Here is an 18,380-nt window from a genome sequence, read left to right on the forward strand (position 1 = left end):
GGTAGTTCCTTTTTAGGTCTGTGATCACCATGTAGACACTGAGGTATTACGTGAGACTCAATATGGAAAAACACCTTGTATTAGACATTTATTTTGAGAGAAGGAATATTCAGAGAGACGGGGTTGGAGTGTTGTCTGCTCTAACAATAATAAACAATGCACAGTGTATGAAGAATTACACCGTAAGATCTGGTTTGACAGGCAATTAAGGGATTTTTATTTATATACAAAATTAAAACAATGACATTTACACAAGACTTGCCATTTAAGAGTTGAATGAAGCTATTCGCTTTCTGTGCAGCGCATCATGTTCATTTAATAAAATCCCTCTCGACATAAAAACATTTGTTGACCATATCATTTAGTAGTCTGCTTTAAGGTACAGTTCCGCTAATTAATATCTCCAAACTAGGCATATTATTTACCATTTCAGTGTTAGGAATCCATAACAGGCTATTGTTCAGGCTCTGACACTGGTCTCATTTTTTATTTATTTTTAAAAATGGGCTGGTAGGAAGCCATCTGTCGATATCACTAAGATGATGAAGGTATGGAGCTTGTTTTGTCACAGTGGCCACTCTGCCAGGTATAAAGCAATGTTTCAATGCAATGCATACAACCACTATAGTCCTTTAAAAACACCATACACCTTTTTTTCTTGGTCTAAATATCACAATAAAAACACAAAAACATATAAAATAGCTCACACTTTGTGTACATATAATACAGCACTGTACAAGTATAAAAGTTGTTTCTTGAGATCCAGGAGCCACTGATCTTCCTGGAGATGTCTGTGGTCATAAGCCAGGCATCACATAGGCAATGTTGTCCAGTGTGTTAGACTGTGAAAGGGACACAAGGTTACACATCATATCCATAAAAACAAACACAGTGAATTCATGTTGAGATTAGTTTTTACAATAGATATTCAAAGGGTACAGCAAAACTTGATTTGACAAACCAATCAAAACTTGATTTGACAAAGCCAAGGTAAAGATGGCCCTGCATGCAAGTTTACACAAGCAAAAACTGCACAAAGGTCTACAAACTGACCGTGAAAATGTATTTATGGTATATATTAAATAATGTAGTTATGCTTTAACAAATAAACATTGTCACTTAAAATGTAAGTATCCAGTGCTTACCAGTACTTGCTTAGGACAAGCATTCAACTGGGGAACATGGCTGGTGAGGCAGACCAATGGACCAAGGGCACAAAGGATGGAATCCAGAAGGACAGACAGACTACCAGACACTGCAACCATGCCCTACCATCAAGTAGAAATGAGAGACAAATCCAAAATAACATTCAATATATTTGTACAAAAATAGTGAAAAATTGACCACACAAAATCATATACAAAAACCAATGAAAAACCCTGAATATATTTATATTATATATATATATATATATATATATATATATATATATATATATACCGTATTTGCTCGATTATAAGACAAGGTTTTTTTCAGAGCAAATGCTCTTTTAATCGGGGTCGTCTTCTAATCAGACCTCAAATAGAGGTCTGATTAGGAGACTAAGATCCAGATCCCCGCACCGCTGCAGGGGACCTGGATCCTCCTGTCCCCCCCCCCCCATCATACACACACTTACCGGTGCTTCCTGCAGTATTGCCGGGGCAGCGGGTTGACGTCTACGCGATCCGCGCAGACAACGTCCGCTGCAGCCGGAAGGAGGTGTGGCTAGCAGCGGCGGTTGTCTGCGTCCGTCGCGTAGACCTTCCCCGAGTGTCAGAGACCAGAGTTCCCTGCACCGGTGCGGGGAACTCTGATCTCTGACCTCTGACAGCCGGGGAAAGTATACGCGACGGACGCATACAAACCCCCGCTGCCAACTCCACCTCCTTGCGGCTGCAGCGGAAGGCGACGTCAACCCGCTGCCCCGGCTGGACGCACCGGTAAGAGAGGGCTGAGAGGGGAGAGAGAGGGGGAAGGGGGGGAGAGAGAGTGTGTGTGTGTGTGTGTGTTAGTTAGTTAAATGGTGGTATAGGGTGTGTGTGTGTGTGTTAAATGGGGGCATAGGGCATTTCTGGAGTGGTGTTAAGGGGGCATTTAATAGAGCACTCTGCCTCCTGAAATGCCTTATACCTCCCTATATGCCACTCTGCCCCATAATATGCCTTTTAACCCCCTAAATGCCAGAGTGGCATATAGGGGTATAAGGCATTTCTGGAGGCAGAGTGCTCTATACAATGCCTTTTAACTCCCTTAATGCCACTCTGCCTCCTGAAATGCCTTATACCTCCCTATATGCCACTCTGCCCCATAATATGCATTTTAACCCCCTAAATGCCAGAATGGGATATAGGGGTATAAGGCATTTCTGGAGGCAGAGTGGCACATAGGGGGTCAAAAGGCATACCATGGAGCACAGTGGCATATAGAGGGTTAAAAGGCATATCATGGGCCACAGTGCCATATTGGGGTGGCAAGCCTGGGGGCAGATGTGCGTAACTGGGGGACAGGTTGGAAAATACAAGAAATAAAAAAATATATATATTTTTCTCAATCATAGCTTTTATTAAAAAAAATAGTTTACATGAATTAACATTTACTGGTAAACCTTTTTGCCTTTGGGGTCGTCTTATATTCAGGCTTTTTCTTTTTTTTTTCCTAAATTAATATTCAGATTTTGGGGGGTCGTCTTATAATCAGGGTCGTCTTATAATCGAGCAAATACGGTATATATACATATACATACACACACACACACAATGCTTTTCTAGGTTTTCTAGGTAAGTACAAGTAGCGTATTGTAATCTCAAAACCATTTTCCCTCAAAATTAGCAATAGTGGCATTGTAACACTGATATCTGTCATGAAACCCCAAATCACCTACCCAAACGTACAGGGTATTCCGACACTTTTCATGCAGCCACTTTACCTCCAATCTTTGCCAAAGTTTCCAGAGGTAATATCTTTTGGTTATTTTTTTCACACCGATTGCAATTGAAGTATAATGTAACAGATAATTTAAGGGGTTACTAAAAACCAACATGTTCAGCAACATGTATTTTGTAAATGTATTTATCTTTTTTCATTATATGCGCACACACACACACACATAATAATATAATTGTTTAATTAAAAAATAGTTTATTTCATTAATTAAATGTAAATTATTTTATTTAAATATATAATTATAAATTAATAATTTTATTAGAAAAGAAATGTAAAGACAGCAAAAAAAAGATCACTGCCTAGGAAGAATGAATATCATTGTATGTTGCCGACATCCAGCAACACCCACTGAACGACAGAAGCCATTACTTATCACTTCCGAAGCTCTTGCCAGAAGGGCAGTGCCCTATTTAAAAGGCGTGTGAACGCTGCGGAGAGCGAACACCAGGCGAGCCTGCATATTTTTTGGTGTTGCTAAATGCCTCGACATCAAGGCATTGCAACAAAATCATAGATTGCTTTCTAAGCTATTTTCACTGCATGACATGCCAGGCACGTCAGTTGTCACTAACGGCATTTACATCACTAATACTAACCAATCCTAACAAAAATATGCATATTATGCAGGGGTCCTCATCCCTTTTACATATATTGTAAGTGAAATACAAAAGTTAATCGCTTTGTTGTGGATTCCGCATGATACCAACATCCATACCTCGGTCTCCTGTAGCCGATGGCCTATCAAGCTCAAAGATTCTCCTAGCAGCTGTAGGTGGGCAGCCACATCAATGGGCTCCGTGTCCGGGACTTTTGCAGGGGAGGACGAGAAGGACAAAACACTGCTTGGAGATTTTTTGTGAGGCGAAGAGACACCAGAAGGGGAACCTGAAGAGAGACAGAGAGAGAAAAAAATATATATTATGAAAAACACACGTGTAGAGTAATGCAAAGAACAATAATGCAAGCAAGGATCCTTGAGGGGACACTTGGGTGTTATTTCCCGCTTGGAACAGTTAATACCTTTGCTCTTTGGGGTGGCCTCCGATGAGCTGGACTTGCGCTTCACTGTGGTGGCTTCTGCTTTATTTTGTTTGTGCTGGAGATATTGAGCCTTCTGCTTCCAAGCCTGTGGCCACAACAAGAGAACTTAAGGCAGGCAAATGCCAAATGGCTTTAGGCCACTTTTGCAGCAGGATTGCTTTTCATGAATAACCTCCATTGTGTATAAATGACATTGTTTATAAATAACCTCAAATAATCTTTAGTACTACTTATAGCCATCAGGATAGCATTCTACACCCTGCCCTTGCAATGGTAAGGCTATGTCGGCTTTCACCATGTCTTATATTAATAGGGGCAACGTGATGTACAGCATTGTTATACACAATATAAACATAGCTTCATTCAGTGAGTTTCTTTGATACAACTCACAAGCAGCACACTCAACGACTACTGTCTAATTAGCTTTTCTGCATGTTTTATTATTACTCTGCATGCAATGTAGCCTCATGGTGCCAAAAGGCTAAAAATTGTCTTATTTTCAGCAATACACGGTATAATGCAAGGCATCTCATGTCAAAGGCCACAAATGGTATCTGGTATCCCAAATGGAAGCTGTGTACTACTAAAAAGGACACAACTGCAGTATGAAGCTTCACAGAATAAATGTCTGATGGGTGTACCCAGCTCGCTGATCACAGTGTGATCAGTGCGGTGGGGATCGGAGGAAAGATCGTAAGAAACAACACTTCTCCCTCTCCCTACAAACGGGAAAAGTAAAAAGGGGGGGGGGTTAAACAAACCATAAATAAAAGAGAAATAAAATAAAATAAAAACAAACAATACAGTGAGCTCAGTGATGTCATTGTGGCATCCATAACATGTATGAGTGATCCGTAAAGGCATCGCTATTCAAACTGCAGAAAAAAAATCATTAAAAATCGCCTTTACATTCCCTTTGCCCTGGCACTACGCGTAAAAAGTATAACCCACCGTTCACTACCCCTAAACCCCTTAAGCCAGAAGTATTAAAAAAACTAACCTATAGGGTATTATGTAAGAGATGGATGTGACCATCTAGAACATAAAAAAAATATGTATGTGGGGTATGTCCGTAATCAGGTGATGTTGCCGAACATAAATTGGGTCATTGTTCGATGGCACCTACTGTGTAGAAAAAATTTGGACAAATTTTTTTAGGGTATTTTAAAAAGAGAAAGCCCCAGGGCCGAATAGGGTTAATGACAGTCAACTTACAAGCTTGTCTTTTTCAGGAAGCTGCTTCCACACCTCAGCCAGTTTTTTGCTCAACTCCCCGAAGTCTACAGAAAAAAGGAAAACAATTAACTGTCTATTGCATCAAGTGTTTTCTCAGCAAGCACTTCCTTGGCCAAATGCCATAATTATCAGTGTCCCCTCCAAAAACACTGACCCTTCTAACTTTCTATAAATCAGTTAGTTTTATCAGATCTATTAAGCCATTCAGCAAAAAATGTAAAATAATTGGTTAGGTCTTCTGTAAATTAATTATGCATATAATATGTTATATATAACTATTTCTAGACATGCCATCCCCTACTACGACTCCCGAACCTCATCGTTAAGGAGTTAATCATCTCACCGATCCCAGGGTGTTCTGCAATAATGCTGCCTCGATACTCTTTGGAGAAAACCTGGTAAGCAGACATATTCTTCTTCTTGGGCTGTTCAACAGGCATATGAAAAATACACAAGCAAGGGCAAAGACATTAAAAAATTAAAATATTATAAGAATACAATGACTACTGCGATGAAACCTTTTTGAGAAATAAAAGGAAAATAAACATGTATAACTTACACATAGTCCGACGGAATTAAGTACGGTTAAAAACAGATCAACATTTACTTCTTGAGTTGGATGTCTTTAGCACTACCTTTGCATCCATAATGTGATCATAATATAATACAAAATAGTGGTTTTCTTATGTTGAGATCCATATTCTTGGTTAACAGGTTTTCACAACAAAAATGTTAAGTTATGTAAGTTATAAGATCCAGGGGGGATTTACTTATACAATGTATGTGGCCAACAAAGCTGTCCTTGCTGTAGTTGTTCATTACTGTTGGCCCTTTATGACATATAGATCATTTGTCAAGTTAAAACTGCAACTCACCTCATATATAAAGAGGAACTGTCACAGTGTTTAGAATTTCTAAACCCATTCACTAAAATTACCAAAGCTTTGATTTTTTTTTGTTTGGGAATCAGTGTAAGTGTTTTGGAGATATTTAGCTTAAAGTTTAAATGGTCACATGATCATAGAAGCTTAAATTTATCAGAGCGGTAGGGCCGATATTCTCTACTGAATTCCCTGTTCTGTTTTCTCCCTTGTCCTCGGCCCATCTTAAGAAAAGCCACCCGAACTAAGCAACATAACGGTAGATTCACTTAAAACCTCATTGGGTGGAAGGACTAAGTGGCTTGACTATCCCTACCTTATCGGTTTCCTCTTTCTTCTTCTTCTTGTCCAATGGCACTTCTGCATGGGTGATAAGAACGGGTGGTGACAGAGTTGCCGGTGGTGGTGTAACACCTGCAGGGGCCGGGGATGAGGGCAGTGTCGGTGGTGGAATTTGTGTTGGGCTTCCGTCAGACCCATGCTCTCTTTTGCTTTTGCTGTGTTTCCTGTGTTTCTCATCCTTATGTTTATCTTTTTTCTTCTTACTTTTCTTCGATTTCTTTTTTTTCTTCACCTCGCAGAAAGAGTCATCGATCACCAATTCTCCAGCTTCCAGCTCCCCGCCAGAGGAAGAGGCTGAATCACCGTGCCGTGGGGCATGGCTTTCCTTCTTGTGTTTCTTGTGGCTACTTCTGCTCTCAGACTCTTCCCGTTGCACTTTTTTGCTGCTTTTCTTAGACCCTGGCCCATCGCTGAGCACAGGGCTTACTTGTGGTGAGATTGCAGGTTCCTCAGTCTTTTCTGTGGGGGAAAGGATGAGTTTCATTTTCAATCCATCTGGTTCACGCAGAGTTAGAGGTTTAGGTTTTTTTGCTCGGTGAGAAGGATCTTCGGTGGGCATGTCCCCTATTTTTTTACGATGCTCTTTGCTCGGTATTTGGGAGGAGGATGGAAAGTTTACTGGGGGCGCAAGGATTTTCTCAGCTTTTTTGCTGGGAGGTTTGCTGGAGGAAGTCTGTGATGATGTGATAGCTTTGAGAAGATCCATTGCTGTATCTGAGGAAGGTGAGGATGGGCCAGGAAGGGGAGGCTTTTTTTTCTTCTTTATAAAGTCTGGGGAACCAGAGTCTAAAATACAGAGATGGTGAAGGTACAAATTAGCAAATAAATAAAAAAGTAAGAAAGGTTACGTTGTTGAAGACGAGATAAACGGTAAATAGACTGACATGCAGTATGGAACATGAAAGAAAGGATGTAGGTGGTCTGAGAATGGGATATTCTAGAAATGGGATTGACTTCAGAATTCAACAGTGTAATTGGAGGCCTATATTCTATAGTATAAAAAAAACATGGGCGCATGCCATCTCCTACCTGTGTAAAACGCATCATCTGATGAATGCTTCTTTTTCTTCTTGTGTGACTCTGATCCTGGAGGAAGAAAGTCTGGCTCCTGCAAGAAAATGATAATCTTAAATCAATCTGAGAGGCTACAGAAAACCATCATATGGATCTGTTGCAAAACACTGTACTCCTACAACGGCATCATCATTTAATTATTTAGGGAATACTAAATGGGAGAAAAGCTGGAAAGATGGCATTGGTATTTTCACTCTTAGTACCTCTTTAGAAAAGGGTTAAATGTTAGGAACTGAAGAGCATCAATTTGGCCAAGTTAAATTTACAGGTGCCCAATTATAATTGGGTTTCTTCTCATCTGAGAATGACAATGATGTGCATACCAAGTATATAATTTGCCAAACATTACCAAATCATATAACGAGTGGAAAAAAAAAAAAGTGTCTCTGCCTGTGCAAACAACAAAGGTCTATTCCACAAGCACAAAAACATGTAGCCCAATGAAAGAATAACAATTGAAGTATCCCACTCCCTCCCCACCTTGGGCCTTTTTTTGGATGACTTTCGAACTTGCTCAGCAATCTCTTCTTCCTCACGCAGAAGGTCTTTGTATGATCGCTTCTTCTCCCGCTGGGTCCTGCCGGCTGCCAACCCCACATCCTCCATCCCACGCTCTGTGTCCAAACTCTCGGATGCTGGCCGAGAGGTAAGATGAAAGACACAGGCAAAGACAAATAGACTTAAGGCAGAAAGCACTGGCCCATGTAGGCAGCCATGTCTCAAAATGCTTCATGCGGGTTCTCTCTATCAACTGCTTCCTAGGGCAGGGATGTCCAACGTGAACAAGACAGCCAACACAGCATGTCTGCATGATGAAACGTATAACTTTAAAACTGTCTGATTTCATGCATATTAATAGCATCCTAGAATTGTGTTCTTTAAGGGTAAGGCTGGACACCCTTGTCATAGACTGGAACCAAAATGCGTTGTTTAAAAACAATGTGCATTATGTTAAGTATAATTATTTTCCAAAATGCACAGTGTTCTCCACAGTATTCTTATATGCATGAATGCAAATGATGATCCTTTATTTATATAAGGCCCAGCAAGTTACGCAGCGCTTTATACACTATATAAATTCAAGGTGTATGAAAACTAGAATTGACAGACTAAGACAAACCGATAAATTAGGTAAGGAGGGCACAATTAGCAACAACAACAAAAAAAGATATCTAGCCATCATTAGATGTAATTTAGCAAACTAGGTCATCACCACACTGGCTCAATATAGTAGTGATTTAAGGTTATTTTGCAAATAACTATCTAAAAATTAAGAGATTTTCCTATGTACATCCCAAGCAAAATGTGATAAGAAATACTAAATAGTTTAATTCATGGCAAGAATGTCATTCAAACTGGTATGCGTTTTAGATAATATCTGCACTTCTTTTTGGTTACCGTTACTTCCCCTTCTAAGACGCCTCTAATAGTTCCCCCACCATAAAATATAACGTATCTAATAAACTTCATTTGATCTCAAATTTTTTTTTTTTAAAGATACCAATATTTAAAATATTTCTGTGCATGCATCAAGAACTGATTTTAAGTCGAGTATCTAACACTTAAAGTCTGCAGCAGTTTGGCACTGTGAAAAGAAACTCTTATTAGAGCAAACTTGCCATAATCATAACTTTATACTAATCAACAAAACTGTATACGCTGATGTATTCTGTTACAGATTTTTATAACGTCCCATGCAAATTTAAGCAGCATTTTGTGTGAAATCATAATGAATAAAAGGATAAATCTAACTGCGTACATGTGAATGTCAAGCTATGAAATGGATCGTAGTCCTAAAAAAATGCTTTTTAAGATAACTGAGCAATTACGGTATATAAAAGAGATCCAGAACTCCACTCCTATAGAAGTGTGTTGGCTCATGTGACAAAAGCACAGATTTCATTAAAAAAAAATACCGCTGTGTTGGGACTGGGGATGGGAAATGCTGCTCTCCAGAGGGTATTCATTTTAAGGTTCTGCACCTACCTCTGAGGTCACTGTATGCCATAACCAACTCGGTTCATCAGGTATCCAGGTCTGCTGGCGGTATCTTGGGGCATCAAATCTGTAGAAGGAACATCTCGATGATATATTATAACCCCTATGGGAACCATAAGTCTGACCATATCAGTCTGAAATCTGTTAACACGACCCATAGGGATACTCCCGTTAGCCATGCATCCAAACCATTCTCCCTCATCAGCACCACAATCCCTCCGTCCCCGCTTTCTCCCTCTTTTCTAGGAGTCTTTTCAGTAAGAGTGTATTTTATACAGTTTAGTGTCCCAATAATATATACATAAACAAAAGAAAATCGATTTATAAATCACAATATGTAAATAGATCAAGGTCCATCTACATACTTTAGCCAGTTATATATATCAGCAGATACACAAAATCCCATTCAAATTCTAAATTAACCCCTAAGCAGGACTGTCATTCTTTGGCTATTGGAAATGTATGAATGTATCCAGTGTGTAAACATGAGCCCATACGTGTCTGTTTCTGCAACCACTACACCTTTTGATGAATGGGTGCATTTCATAAAGCCTCTTTATAATAAAATAAGAACAATGTCTGACAAATACATATGCACATTACCGCAGGGCAGGGGTACGTTTAACAGCATCTGCTAGGACAGGTCAAAGCTCACAGCAATCGGGGCAGTACGTAGTTAATGAACGTAGGACGTTCGTGAATGACAGATTTACAACTTTAATAACGCCGCAGCAGACATTAAAGGGTTACACTTTCCGGCATGCGGAATAAAAATGACTTTGGGGACTACATTTCCCATCGTGCATAGCTCGCTGCTATTTCTACACAAAACTCTCCCCCCGGTTATGCCTCACACCTTGCGATTTGTAGCTCAGACCGGCAGAATGGTTCGAACCGAAGCGAATCCTCGGCTTCCCGCCATCATGTAAGAAGAAAGCCAAGCTGAAGGCGTGCAGACGTTGGACGTGCCCTTAACCACCGTGGAACGCAAGATGCAGCTCTACGTCGCTTTGCGAAGCTGACAGTACAACAATCACTTCCGGTCACATGACAGACCTAGTGAATTGGCGGTATGGAATATGCTCTTTGCAGTTAAATATCGTTTAATGCCACAAAATTATGACGTATAATAAAATTTCAATAAACCAGAGGTAGTTCATCCAGTAACTCATACCTAATAGTCGATCACTTATTTTTTTTTTAAATATAATTTTCTGTTTTTGTGAAAATTTCAAACTAATGTAGCTGTATGATCAAATTTATTTAATTAGGTTTCTTAACCAACCGTTAAACATTTAAGGTGGTCTTGTCATCATAGCAATGGGATAGTCCTGCTACTTGGATCGATGGTGAGAGGTTCACTTTTAAACCTTTCCCCCTGCTAGTAGAGCTATAATGTTAAATGGAAATATTACAATATTTTGCTACTATATAAACCTCATGTTTATGTCTAGACTGTAACTTTTTTTCTTAAACAATGTAATATTATGCAATATAAAACATGTTTAGGATAGATAAACTTGGGAGTTAAAAAATCAGTTTCTTCCTTAATTTGTGTTTTCAAGAATAACATTTCTGGATCACAAGTCGTACATAAACAACACACAAGCTTTAATAAAATAAAATAATCTGTTTCCAAATAACAGCCAGGAGGATACACAGTGGGGAAAGTAAAACAAAAATGAAAACATGAACGATACCCTGTATAATAATACACTTTTATAGCTGGAGATCCCTCTGCAGCATTAAGTCTGTCTTTAAACAATATTTATAACATACTCCATCTTCAAACATATATAAGCTTCAGACATTTTAGTCGTTTTTATAATATATTATTTCGTATCTTATTTTTGGATTTTGTGAATAATAGGCAAGACGGTACACGCTGAACTTTCAAAATCACATGCAGAAAAAACAGACAGACACATCGTCACTTTACAGAATAAGTGAATGGAGGATACGATGCAATTAAAAAGGGAGCCATGCATTAACACAGACATACCCAGGTTGAGACACAACATCATTCAGGACTGTTTGTATGGATTAAAACGTGCAATAATTCACTGGTAACGGCTTTACACATTTGGTGAGGGATTACCAGTAACAAAACAGCAATGTACATCTTCCTCTCCATAAGCACAGGACAATAAAAGTCACACACATAAAAATGGGTAGCACCTCAAACAAGGGAATAGGTAAAACAGATTGTCATAGTAACATGTATCACATTATTTTCTCACAACAACAATAATACTCCTGTGTAGACATAAGTGGAAAATGAGGAGTTAGTCTCTCAAGACTTTCTATGGATGCAAGGTGTTGTCAGCTGGCTGGGGCAGCCATTGTAGATTCAAATAAACTCCAGAACTGTTCCTGGATGTTTAACATCAGTTAGGATGCACAGGGTTGGCCCATCGAACACAGTTCCACAAATGCCAGCTTATATTTATCGAATAAATATTGATATCGTCATTATAAATGTATCCCGGCGTTCATCATAATGATAAGTCAGCATATGCTTTGTCGTTGAGGGACGGACATCGTGAAATCTCACATCTAAATCATTCTTGGTTGTGCTTCCTTGTGCCACAAAGTGAGGAGACTTCTGACCGATTGCCGTCAAGCACCACTGGCTACTACCTGCTTTCCATGTTCTGTATCTGGAGGCCGAGTGACGTAAAGTTGGCCAGAAGCTCTGTCACTTCGTCTACCTGAAGACAAAACGAGGGAAAGGACAGCTTAATGTTAACGGGCACATGATCTACGCACTTACATACAGCAAACCATTTCAGCACAACAATTTCACATGGAAATATAAAAAGTGTGATTGAAAACACAAGCCAAGTGTTTAGAAGCCTCTCCGTTACTAGCAAGCACATCACACATCAAATGTAAACGCTGGCAACGTGAATGCTTATGTGGTTTGTACATACCCAACAATTACTTTTAACATAGTAAAGTCGTACAAAACAAAACACGATAATGGTAGATATATATGCTGCTAAAAACGTCATAATTCTGAGGAGTCGGTGGGAAGTGCTACCGTATTCTAAAACAGATCTTTCAGAATTTATGCGGTACTCCATGTTTATTTGCCTGTTTGTAGGTCGCTTTTCGTTTGTCTCACTCATGAACGTTACGAGACTACTTCACAGTTCAACGATTAAAAACGTAACCGATACCGATGAAAATCAAATAAACGACTTAAGGCAAATTAATAAGGAATGAATGTTCCTTAATATTATTTAGCATTCAATCTCCGCCTATGTTGCCAGATTGGGATAGTATGTGGGTATTTTTGCAGCTTTTCTTCGCGTATCCCGCATTAATTACCTGCTCCTTGGTGCTAGTCCTCTGCAGCCTAGAGCAGATCTGGTCCAGCTGCTCCGTCTGTTCCTGCTGCCCCAGCTTCTCCAAGTATTCCCGCAACATTTGAATTATCTAGGTATTAGAATGACAACGACAATCAGCCCGGTTTTATTGAAAATAGTTATATTGATTATTTTGATTCTCTGCATTAACCGTTTCTGAACAGAAAAAACATTGTTCAAAGAGAATTGGTACGATTAATATTTCTTTAAAAAACACACTATATCCTAGTTATATAGTGTGTGTTTATAATGATTTTACTTTATGACAGGGCAATAAGATCTGGAAGCCCGGAATTATATCTGCCACACATCTGTAATTTTTTGCTAGTCGTTTGTTTGTTTGATTACAGACGTTTTGTTCCAAACAACCCTGGATAGACCAACATACTGTAAATACAAGATATATATATATATATATATATATATATATATATATATATGCAATAACTACATATATAACAAATGAAAAGAAGTCCAATTTCAAGCATTTTCAAAATAAATCTTTTAATTGTGCTATAACTGCATTTGCTGTCACTTGCCAAGGGGCTGCGCGGGTGACAACGGGAGGACCTCTGTGTTGTGCGCACCCTGGAATCAGCTTCACAAAGGGAGTCAAAAATAAAAGGTGTAAGTAGCTATAGTGGCTAATAAGTGGTAAAATTGTCTTATAAATAACTTTTAAATCTTAAAACTATTACACTAAGAAAAAAAGAGCATAGTTTATGAAGGTGAACTAAAAGAAAGTGCTCTGTGGCGTTAGGTATACTTAAAAAAAAAAAAAAAAAAGTTTTTTCACTCACCTGCTTAACTTCCAGTCTCAGAGATTCTAAACTTTGTGACTTCCCATCCTGTAGTATATTCAGCTTTGATTTAGCGAGATGTAATGGGGTCCGCCCTGCTCGGTCTAAAGCATCCACTCTGGCTCCTTCAACAAGGGGAAAACTATTTTATGTACTTATGCTAGGAGAAGGGTGTTGCAGACAAGTTGACAGAATCCTCCCAAACTAGGGTGACCACATCGACCATGCTTTCCAGGACATGTTGCTGGCCTACCCAGATAAAATGCCGCCCTGCAGTATGTGGGATGTATAGACATGGACGGGAACCAATTAGTCAGTTATACATCCCCCCTATACTGCAGAGCAGCATTTTATCTGGGCCGGTCAGCAATATGTCACATTTATATGTCCTGGAAAACACGACCAACATGGTCACCATACCCCCAAACACAATCCTAATGGAAACTTACCTCCACGGAGAAGAGTTGTGATTACTGGTACATGGCTGGTACAAGCAGCTGTGAAAAGAATGACAATTAATATGATGCAATATCCTGGTGGAATAACATATATATATATATTTATTTCTTATTGTACCTAAATGCAATGGTGTGTTTCCCAGTCCGTCTCTTTGGTTTGGGTCAGCTCCATGGTCCAGGAGCAATCTTACTAAAAATAAAAGTAGACAACTTTATCAGTCCAGTGTATTATAGAATATATTTTACATCAACATGTCATGAAATACAAGGGATTGACAGTTTTACAGCAACTCTAAATTGAGATGTTAGTGAAACACATAAGCAAAAAGAGCCCTTTCACAAAAAACAGTGTTTTACAATTACCGTATCATAAAAATACATTCCGTAGTTAATGGTTTGTAAGACCTGATTAAATCTATATGGTTATGCATGAATTTTTGGTATAATGTTCTTTTAGATATATAAAAGCTTCACTCATCAAATCTATTTTACCAATCTGGTCGTTCCCATTGCAAGATGCAAAATGAAGTGCTGTTCGGCCTTTATCATCCGCTGCGCAGGGATCTGCACCCTCATCAAGCAAACGTTGGACTTAGAAAAAGAGAAGAAAGCAACAGAGTAAAAGATAAGACACACAGGGAACTGATGCAATCTCCTCCGTATAAGTTACATATATACTATATAGACATTAATACACACCTGTATCCAAATCATTGCCATTAGCTGCTTCCCGTAACTTCCGCAGAGCTGGGGACGGAGAAAACATTTGGGAAATAAGCCATGTTATCCTTCCAGTCTTTGCTCCATTGCCAAGCAAGTAAAGTTATGCATGTAAATCATATGATCAATGGCCTGTCATTAACACGTCATCAGATATTAAAGTCTTGCATCAAAAACATTGGCATCAATAACTGAATTCCACCAAGGGAGGGGGTGCTAAGGGGTGAAAAAATGAGGGCTGGTGAAAAGGCCAGTGACTTAGGGATCAGCAATGCCCAATACGTCAAGTATGTTCTTTATAAAAGGATACCATAAATGGAGATAAAAACAACACATTTAGCACCCTGACCCAGAATTACATGAAATTAGTGCCCAGCATTCCTAAACTACACGTTCGGACGGCTTTATACTTCCAGATTCAATGACGTGTGTCACCTCCTTACCGTAAATCTCTTTACCCAATGGGCTGGGGCGGAGACGGTGCTGTCGGTGAGTTTTCACGCGACCTACAGGGCCCCTCCGCGGTTTGTCCGGCTCCTCCCATAACGCTCTCAATAATTCGGGCACCACTGACAAGCATAACTCCCCGCCTGTGGCCCCGGGCCCCAGCTCCGAGGACATGGTGTTTTTGCTTTGCTCACTCAGCTCCATTCGTCCCACCACAGGCTCCAATGAAACCGCAAGGCCCTCGTTGTCACGGTAACGAAAGTCACAGCCAACCACAGAACCGAGAGCGGAAGCTGCGCCTAGAGCGCAAGGCCATTTAACCAATAGAATATGAGAACCTGAGCGCTGGTTAAGCACGCCCCCCCATTACCCCCGCTTTCTCGCCTCACAGAGGGATACTGACAGTGGCGATCGTTGGCTGTCAGCGCGCAGGCCGTGTCAGACCATTTACTGTCAGAGCTTATTTGTTGTATTCGCGGGAAAAGTGACGCACAGAAAGGGAACATGAGCCCTGGTCATGCTAGCATGCAAGGGAAGGGAATGATATGGCTACACAGAGCATGTTGAATAACTGTAATGGTGGCCAGGTTCCCTCTGTAAGCAGCCATTCATTCACATAAATACTCCAGGGCGTTGTGAACTAATTGCTTCCTTTATAATTATGTATTTATAGCTTATTACGCTAGGTTGTATTTTTACAATACATTCGAAGGTAGATCTAAGGCGAGGGCAGTCTGTTCTGCAGCGGGCCATTAGATTAGAAATATGTATGTGTGCGTGCCGTGTTCATTTTTCTTTGAGAGAAAATATGACCCAACCTGCCCGCAATTCACGATAATATTATTGCTCTTTCGATTCTGGCGCTCCGTATGAGCACAGCTTGGACTGTGATTTGGTACTGAAAACACAAACATTAACCACTAAAATGTCTTTGGTGCGATCGCAGCATTGAAGGGGTTAACGCTACGCAATTGGGGAGGGTCAGGGCTAGTCCAAGGAAGCCACTGCCAAGGAGGCCACTGCCGCTGAGCCCCTTCAAGTATCAAACAGGGAGCATATATACATCTGCATTGTCCTCAGTCGGGCTGAATTTGGCCCACGGGCTGCATGTTCGACACCCCTGGACTAAGACAAACAAATACACTAGGTAAAGGGGGCCATTCTGGCAATCTTACATCCTATCAGGGCCGGATTAACGTAGGGGCTGATGTAGCTGCAGCTCCAGGTCCCTACCTGAAAATAGGCCCAATCAGGACCACATTGACTGGGCCTATGTATGGCCGAAGCAACCACCAGAGCCGTCTTTAACGCATGGCAAAAGGGGCAGCTGCCCCTTTAGGCTGCAGCAACCGTGGAGGGTCACAACTGCAAATGGGCCCGCCACACTAATGGGCCCGGGTAACCTATGCCTTCACTTCTGCAGGGGCCTGCTACTTACCTGTGCTTTACCTGTGTCTCTTGTACTGCCAAGGGGATGCAGGAATCCACCGGAGTCATGACACGTACATTTTTGGGGGCAAAGATACCACAGACAGGGTGTTTTGGGGGAAAGATGCCACAGGGAGGCTGTTTGGGGGCAAAAATGCCATAGGCAGGCTGTTTGGGGGCAGATTTTTACTTATCCAGCAATAAAACACTTATACTTCAGAGGACAAAACTTTCCAGGCCCAGAAATCAGTGACCAGAAAAGTAAAGACATTGTGTGATTTAATCTATTCCAATCTGCGTATTTTATTGAAAGGATTAATCGCACTAAATTGTGGCTTCAGGCGTCCCGTGTGTGATGACTTTTTTTTAGTGTATTGATTACTCCCAATCCCATCACATAAAATTCTATCTTGTACTATTTGCCTAGCACTGATGTTCTCTTTATCCAGTACACATGGATGCCAAGGAGTTAAGATTCTGTCTATTCTATTTTATTTATTTCCATAAAAAGGCCCACCAAAATCCTCAGCCTCAGCACCCATGATGCTCTTAATCCGGCATAGTTGTGTCCATCATTTGGGTTTTCAATCCTGGAAGGATGACAAAATGACAAGCCCAAACATGTGTTATTTGTGTGCCACACTTTAGCCACTTGGCAACCATAGTTTATGCTTTGATTGACTGTATATTTAAGATACCATATATACACAAACTATATGCCTTAACATTCACAGGATATCTTATAGTCTTCCTGCAGGTGGAGAAGCTGGCCGGATGATCTACAAAGGCGCTGAAGAGCTAGTCAGGAGTGGGCTGATGAAGATCAGATCACTCCGATAGAAGGGATCTAATCATTACGATAGCCACTTAATGTCCCCCTCCCACAAGTGACAGCTGTCACAGAGGTCATCCAAAGTAAAAAAATAACACACAAACTATGAATAAAAACATTTTAGTTTTTAATACATTACAAATAAAAAAAAAATATTGCAACCTGATCAATTATTAGCGACACATTGGGTCTCACTGGCCTAATCCTGTCACAAGTGAATTTTATAAATTCTGCATATTGAATTTTAAGCAGGTTGGGTTCTGATGCAGTTGCCCAGCCACTGCCCATACACATTTCTGATGAAATTGCCTGCTGCAATACCTCATCCTAATTTCTCCAATTATAGATTAAAAAGGCATATAATAAAGGAAGGGAGCGGTAAACTGACGTGTGAAATAATGCTCATGTGCTATATAGCTGGTCTCAAAACTAACATTAGCAGAACAAACAGGATCTGGATATTAAAAAAAAATGAGACACTTTGGAGGTATGCAGCAAGCACACATACAACTCTCTCTATAACTATGTATGTGTGTGTATGTGTGTGTATGTGTGTGTATATATATATATATATGCATTTATTTGTACTTCATATACTTTAACTAGTTGCTGACCAGCACATAAAAAAACCCTCACTATGTGGGATGTGCTTATGATCGGCATCTGTCATACTGCAGATCCACGTCCAGAGCAGCAACAAGTCCAGTTTTAAAGAGGCTTGCTTTAAACGGACGGCACAAACCAACCCGCGTGTCCTGTGTATTATTATACTCTTTTCTCATATATTATTAACCGCCAGTGCATGCTAATGATACCAGGGATCCAGC

The 18,380-nt window shown here is 40.2% G+C and overlaps 2 protein-coding genes across 3 annotated transcripts; both read right to left on the reverse strand.

The window, feature by feature from the left end:
- Nucleotides 1–200: 200 nt before the first annotated feature.
- Nucleotides 201–10,493, reverse strand: HMGXB4 (HMG-box containing 4). 2 transcript variants are annotated; one of them, XM_053469197.1, is made up of 11 exons: nt 10,354–10,493; nt 9,486–9,564; nt 7,980–8,134; nt 7,455–7,533; nt 6,400–7,211; nt 5,546–5,627; nt 5,182–5,246; nt 3,946–4,051; nt 3,641–3,810; nt 1,146–1,268; nt 201–842 (listed from the first exon to the last, which is right to left on the reverse strand). In XM_053469197.1, the coding sequence occupies exons 2-11, from the start codon at nt 9,505–9,507 to the stop codon at nt 798–800; spliced, it is 1,659 nt and encodes a 552-aa protein (XP_053325172.1). In that variant the 5' UTR covers nt 9,508–9,564; nt 10,354–10,493; the 3' UTR covers nt 201–797. The 2 variants fall into 2 exon arrangements, with proteins under 2 accessions (XP_053325172.1, XP_053325173.1); XM_053469198.1 differs by lacking the exon at nt 10,354–10,493 and adding an exon at nt 10,101–10,119.
- A 594-nt stretch (nt 10,494–11,087) lies between these two features.
- Nucleotides 11,088–15,528, reverse strand: ANKRD54 (ankyrin repeat domain 54). The gene is made up of 8 exons (XM_053469380.1): nt 15,290–15,528; nt 14,826–14,873; nt 14,619–14,717; nt 14,245–14,316; nt 14,118–14,165; nt 13,669–13,793; nt 12,831–12,938; nt 11,088–12,208 (listed from the first exon to the last, which is right to left on the reverse strand). The coding sequence occupies exons 1-8, from the start codon at nt 15,495–15,497 to the stop codon at nt 12,134–12,136; spliced, it is 783 nt and encodes a 260-aa protein (XP_053325355.1). The 5' UTR covers nt 15,498–15,528; the 3' UTR covers nt 11,088–12,133.
- Nucleotides 15,529–18,380: the final 2,852 nt, after the last annotated feature.

The sequence above is a fragment of the Spea bombifrons genome, chromosome 6 (assembly GCF_027358695.1).
Source record: "Spea bombifrons isolate aSpeBom1 chromosome 6, aSpeBom1.2.pri, whole genome shotgun sequence".
Classification (NCBI taxonomy): Eukaryota; Metazoa; Chordata; class Amphibia; order Anura; family Pelobatidae; genus Spea; species Spea bombifrons.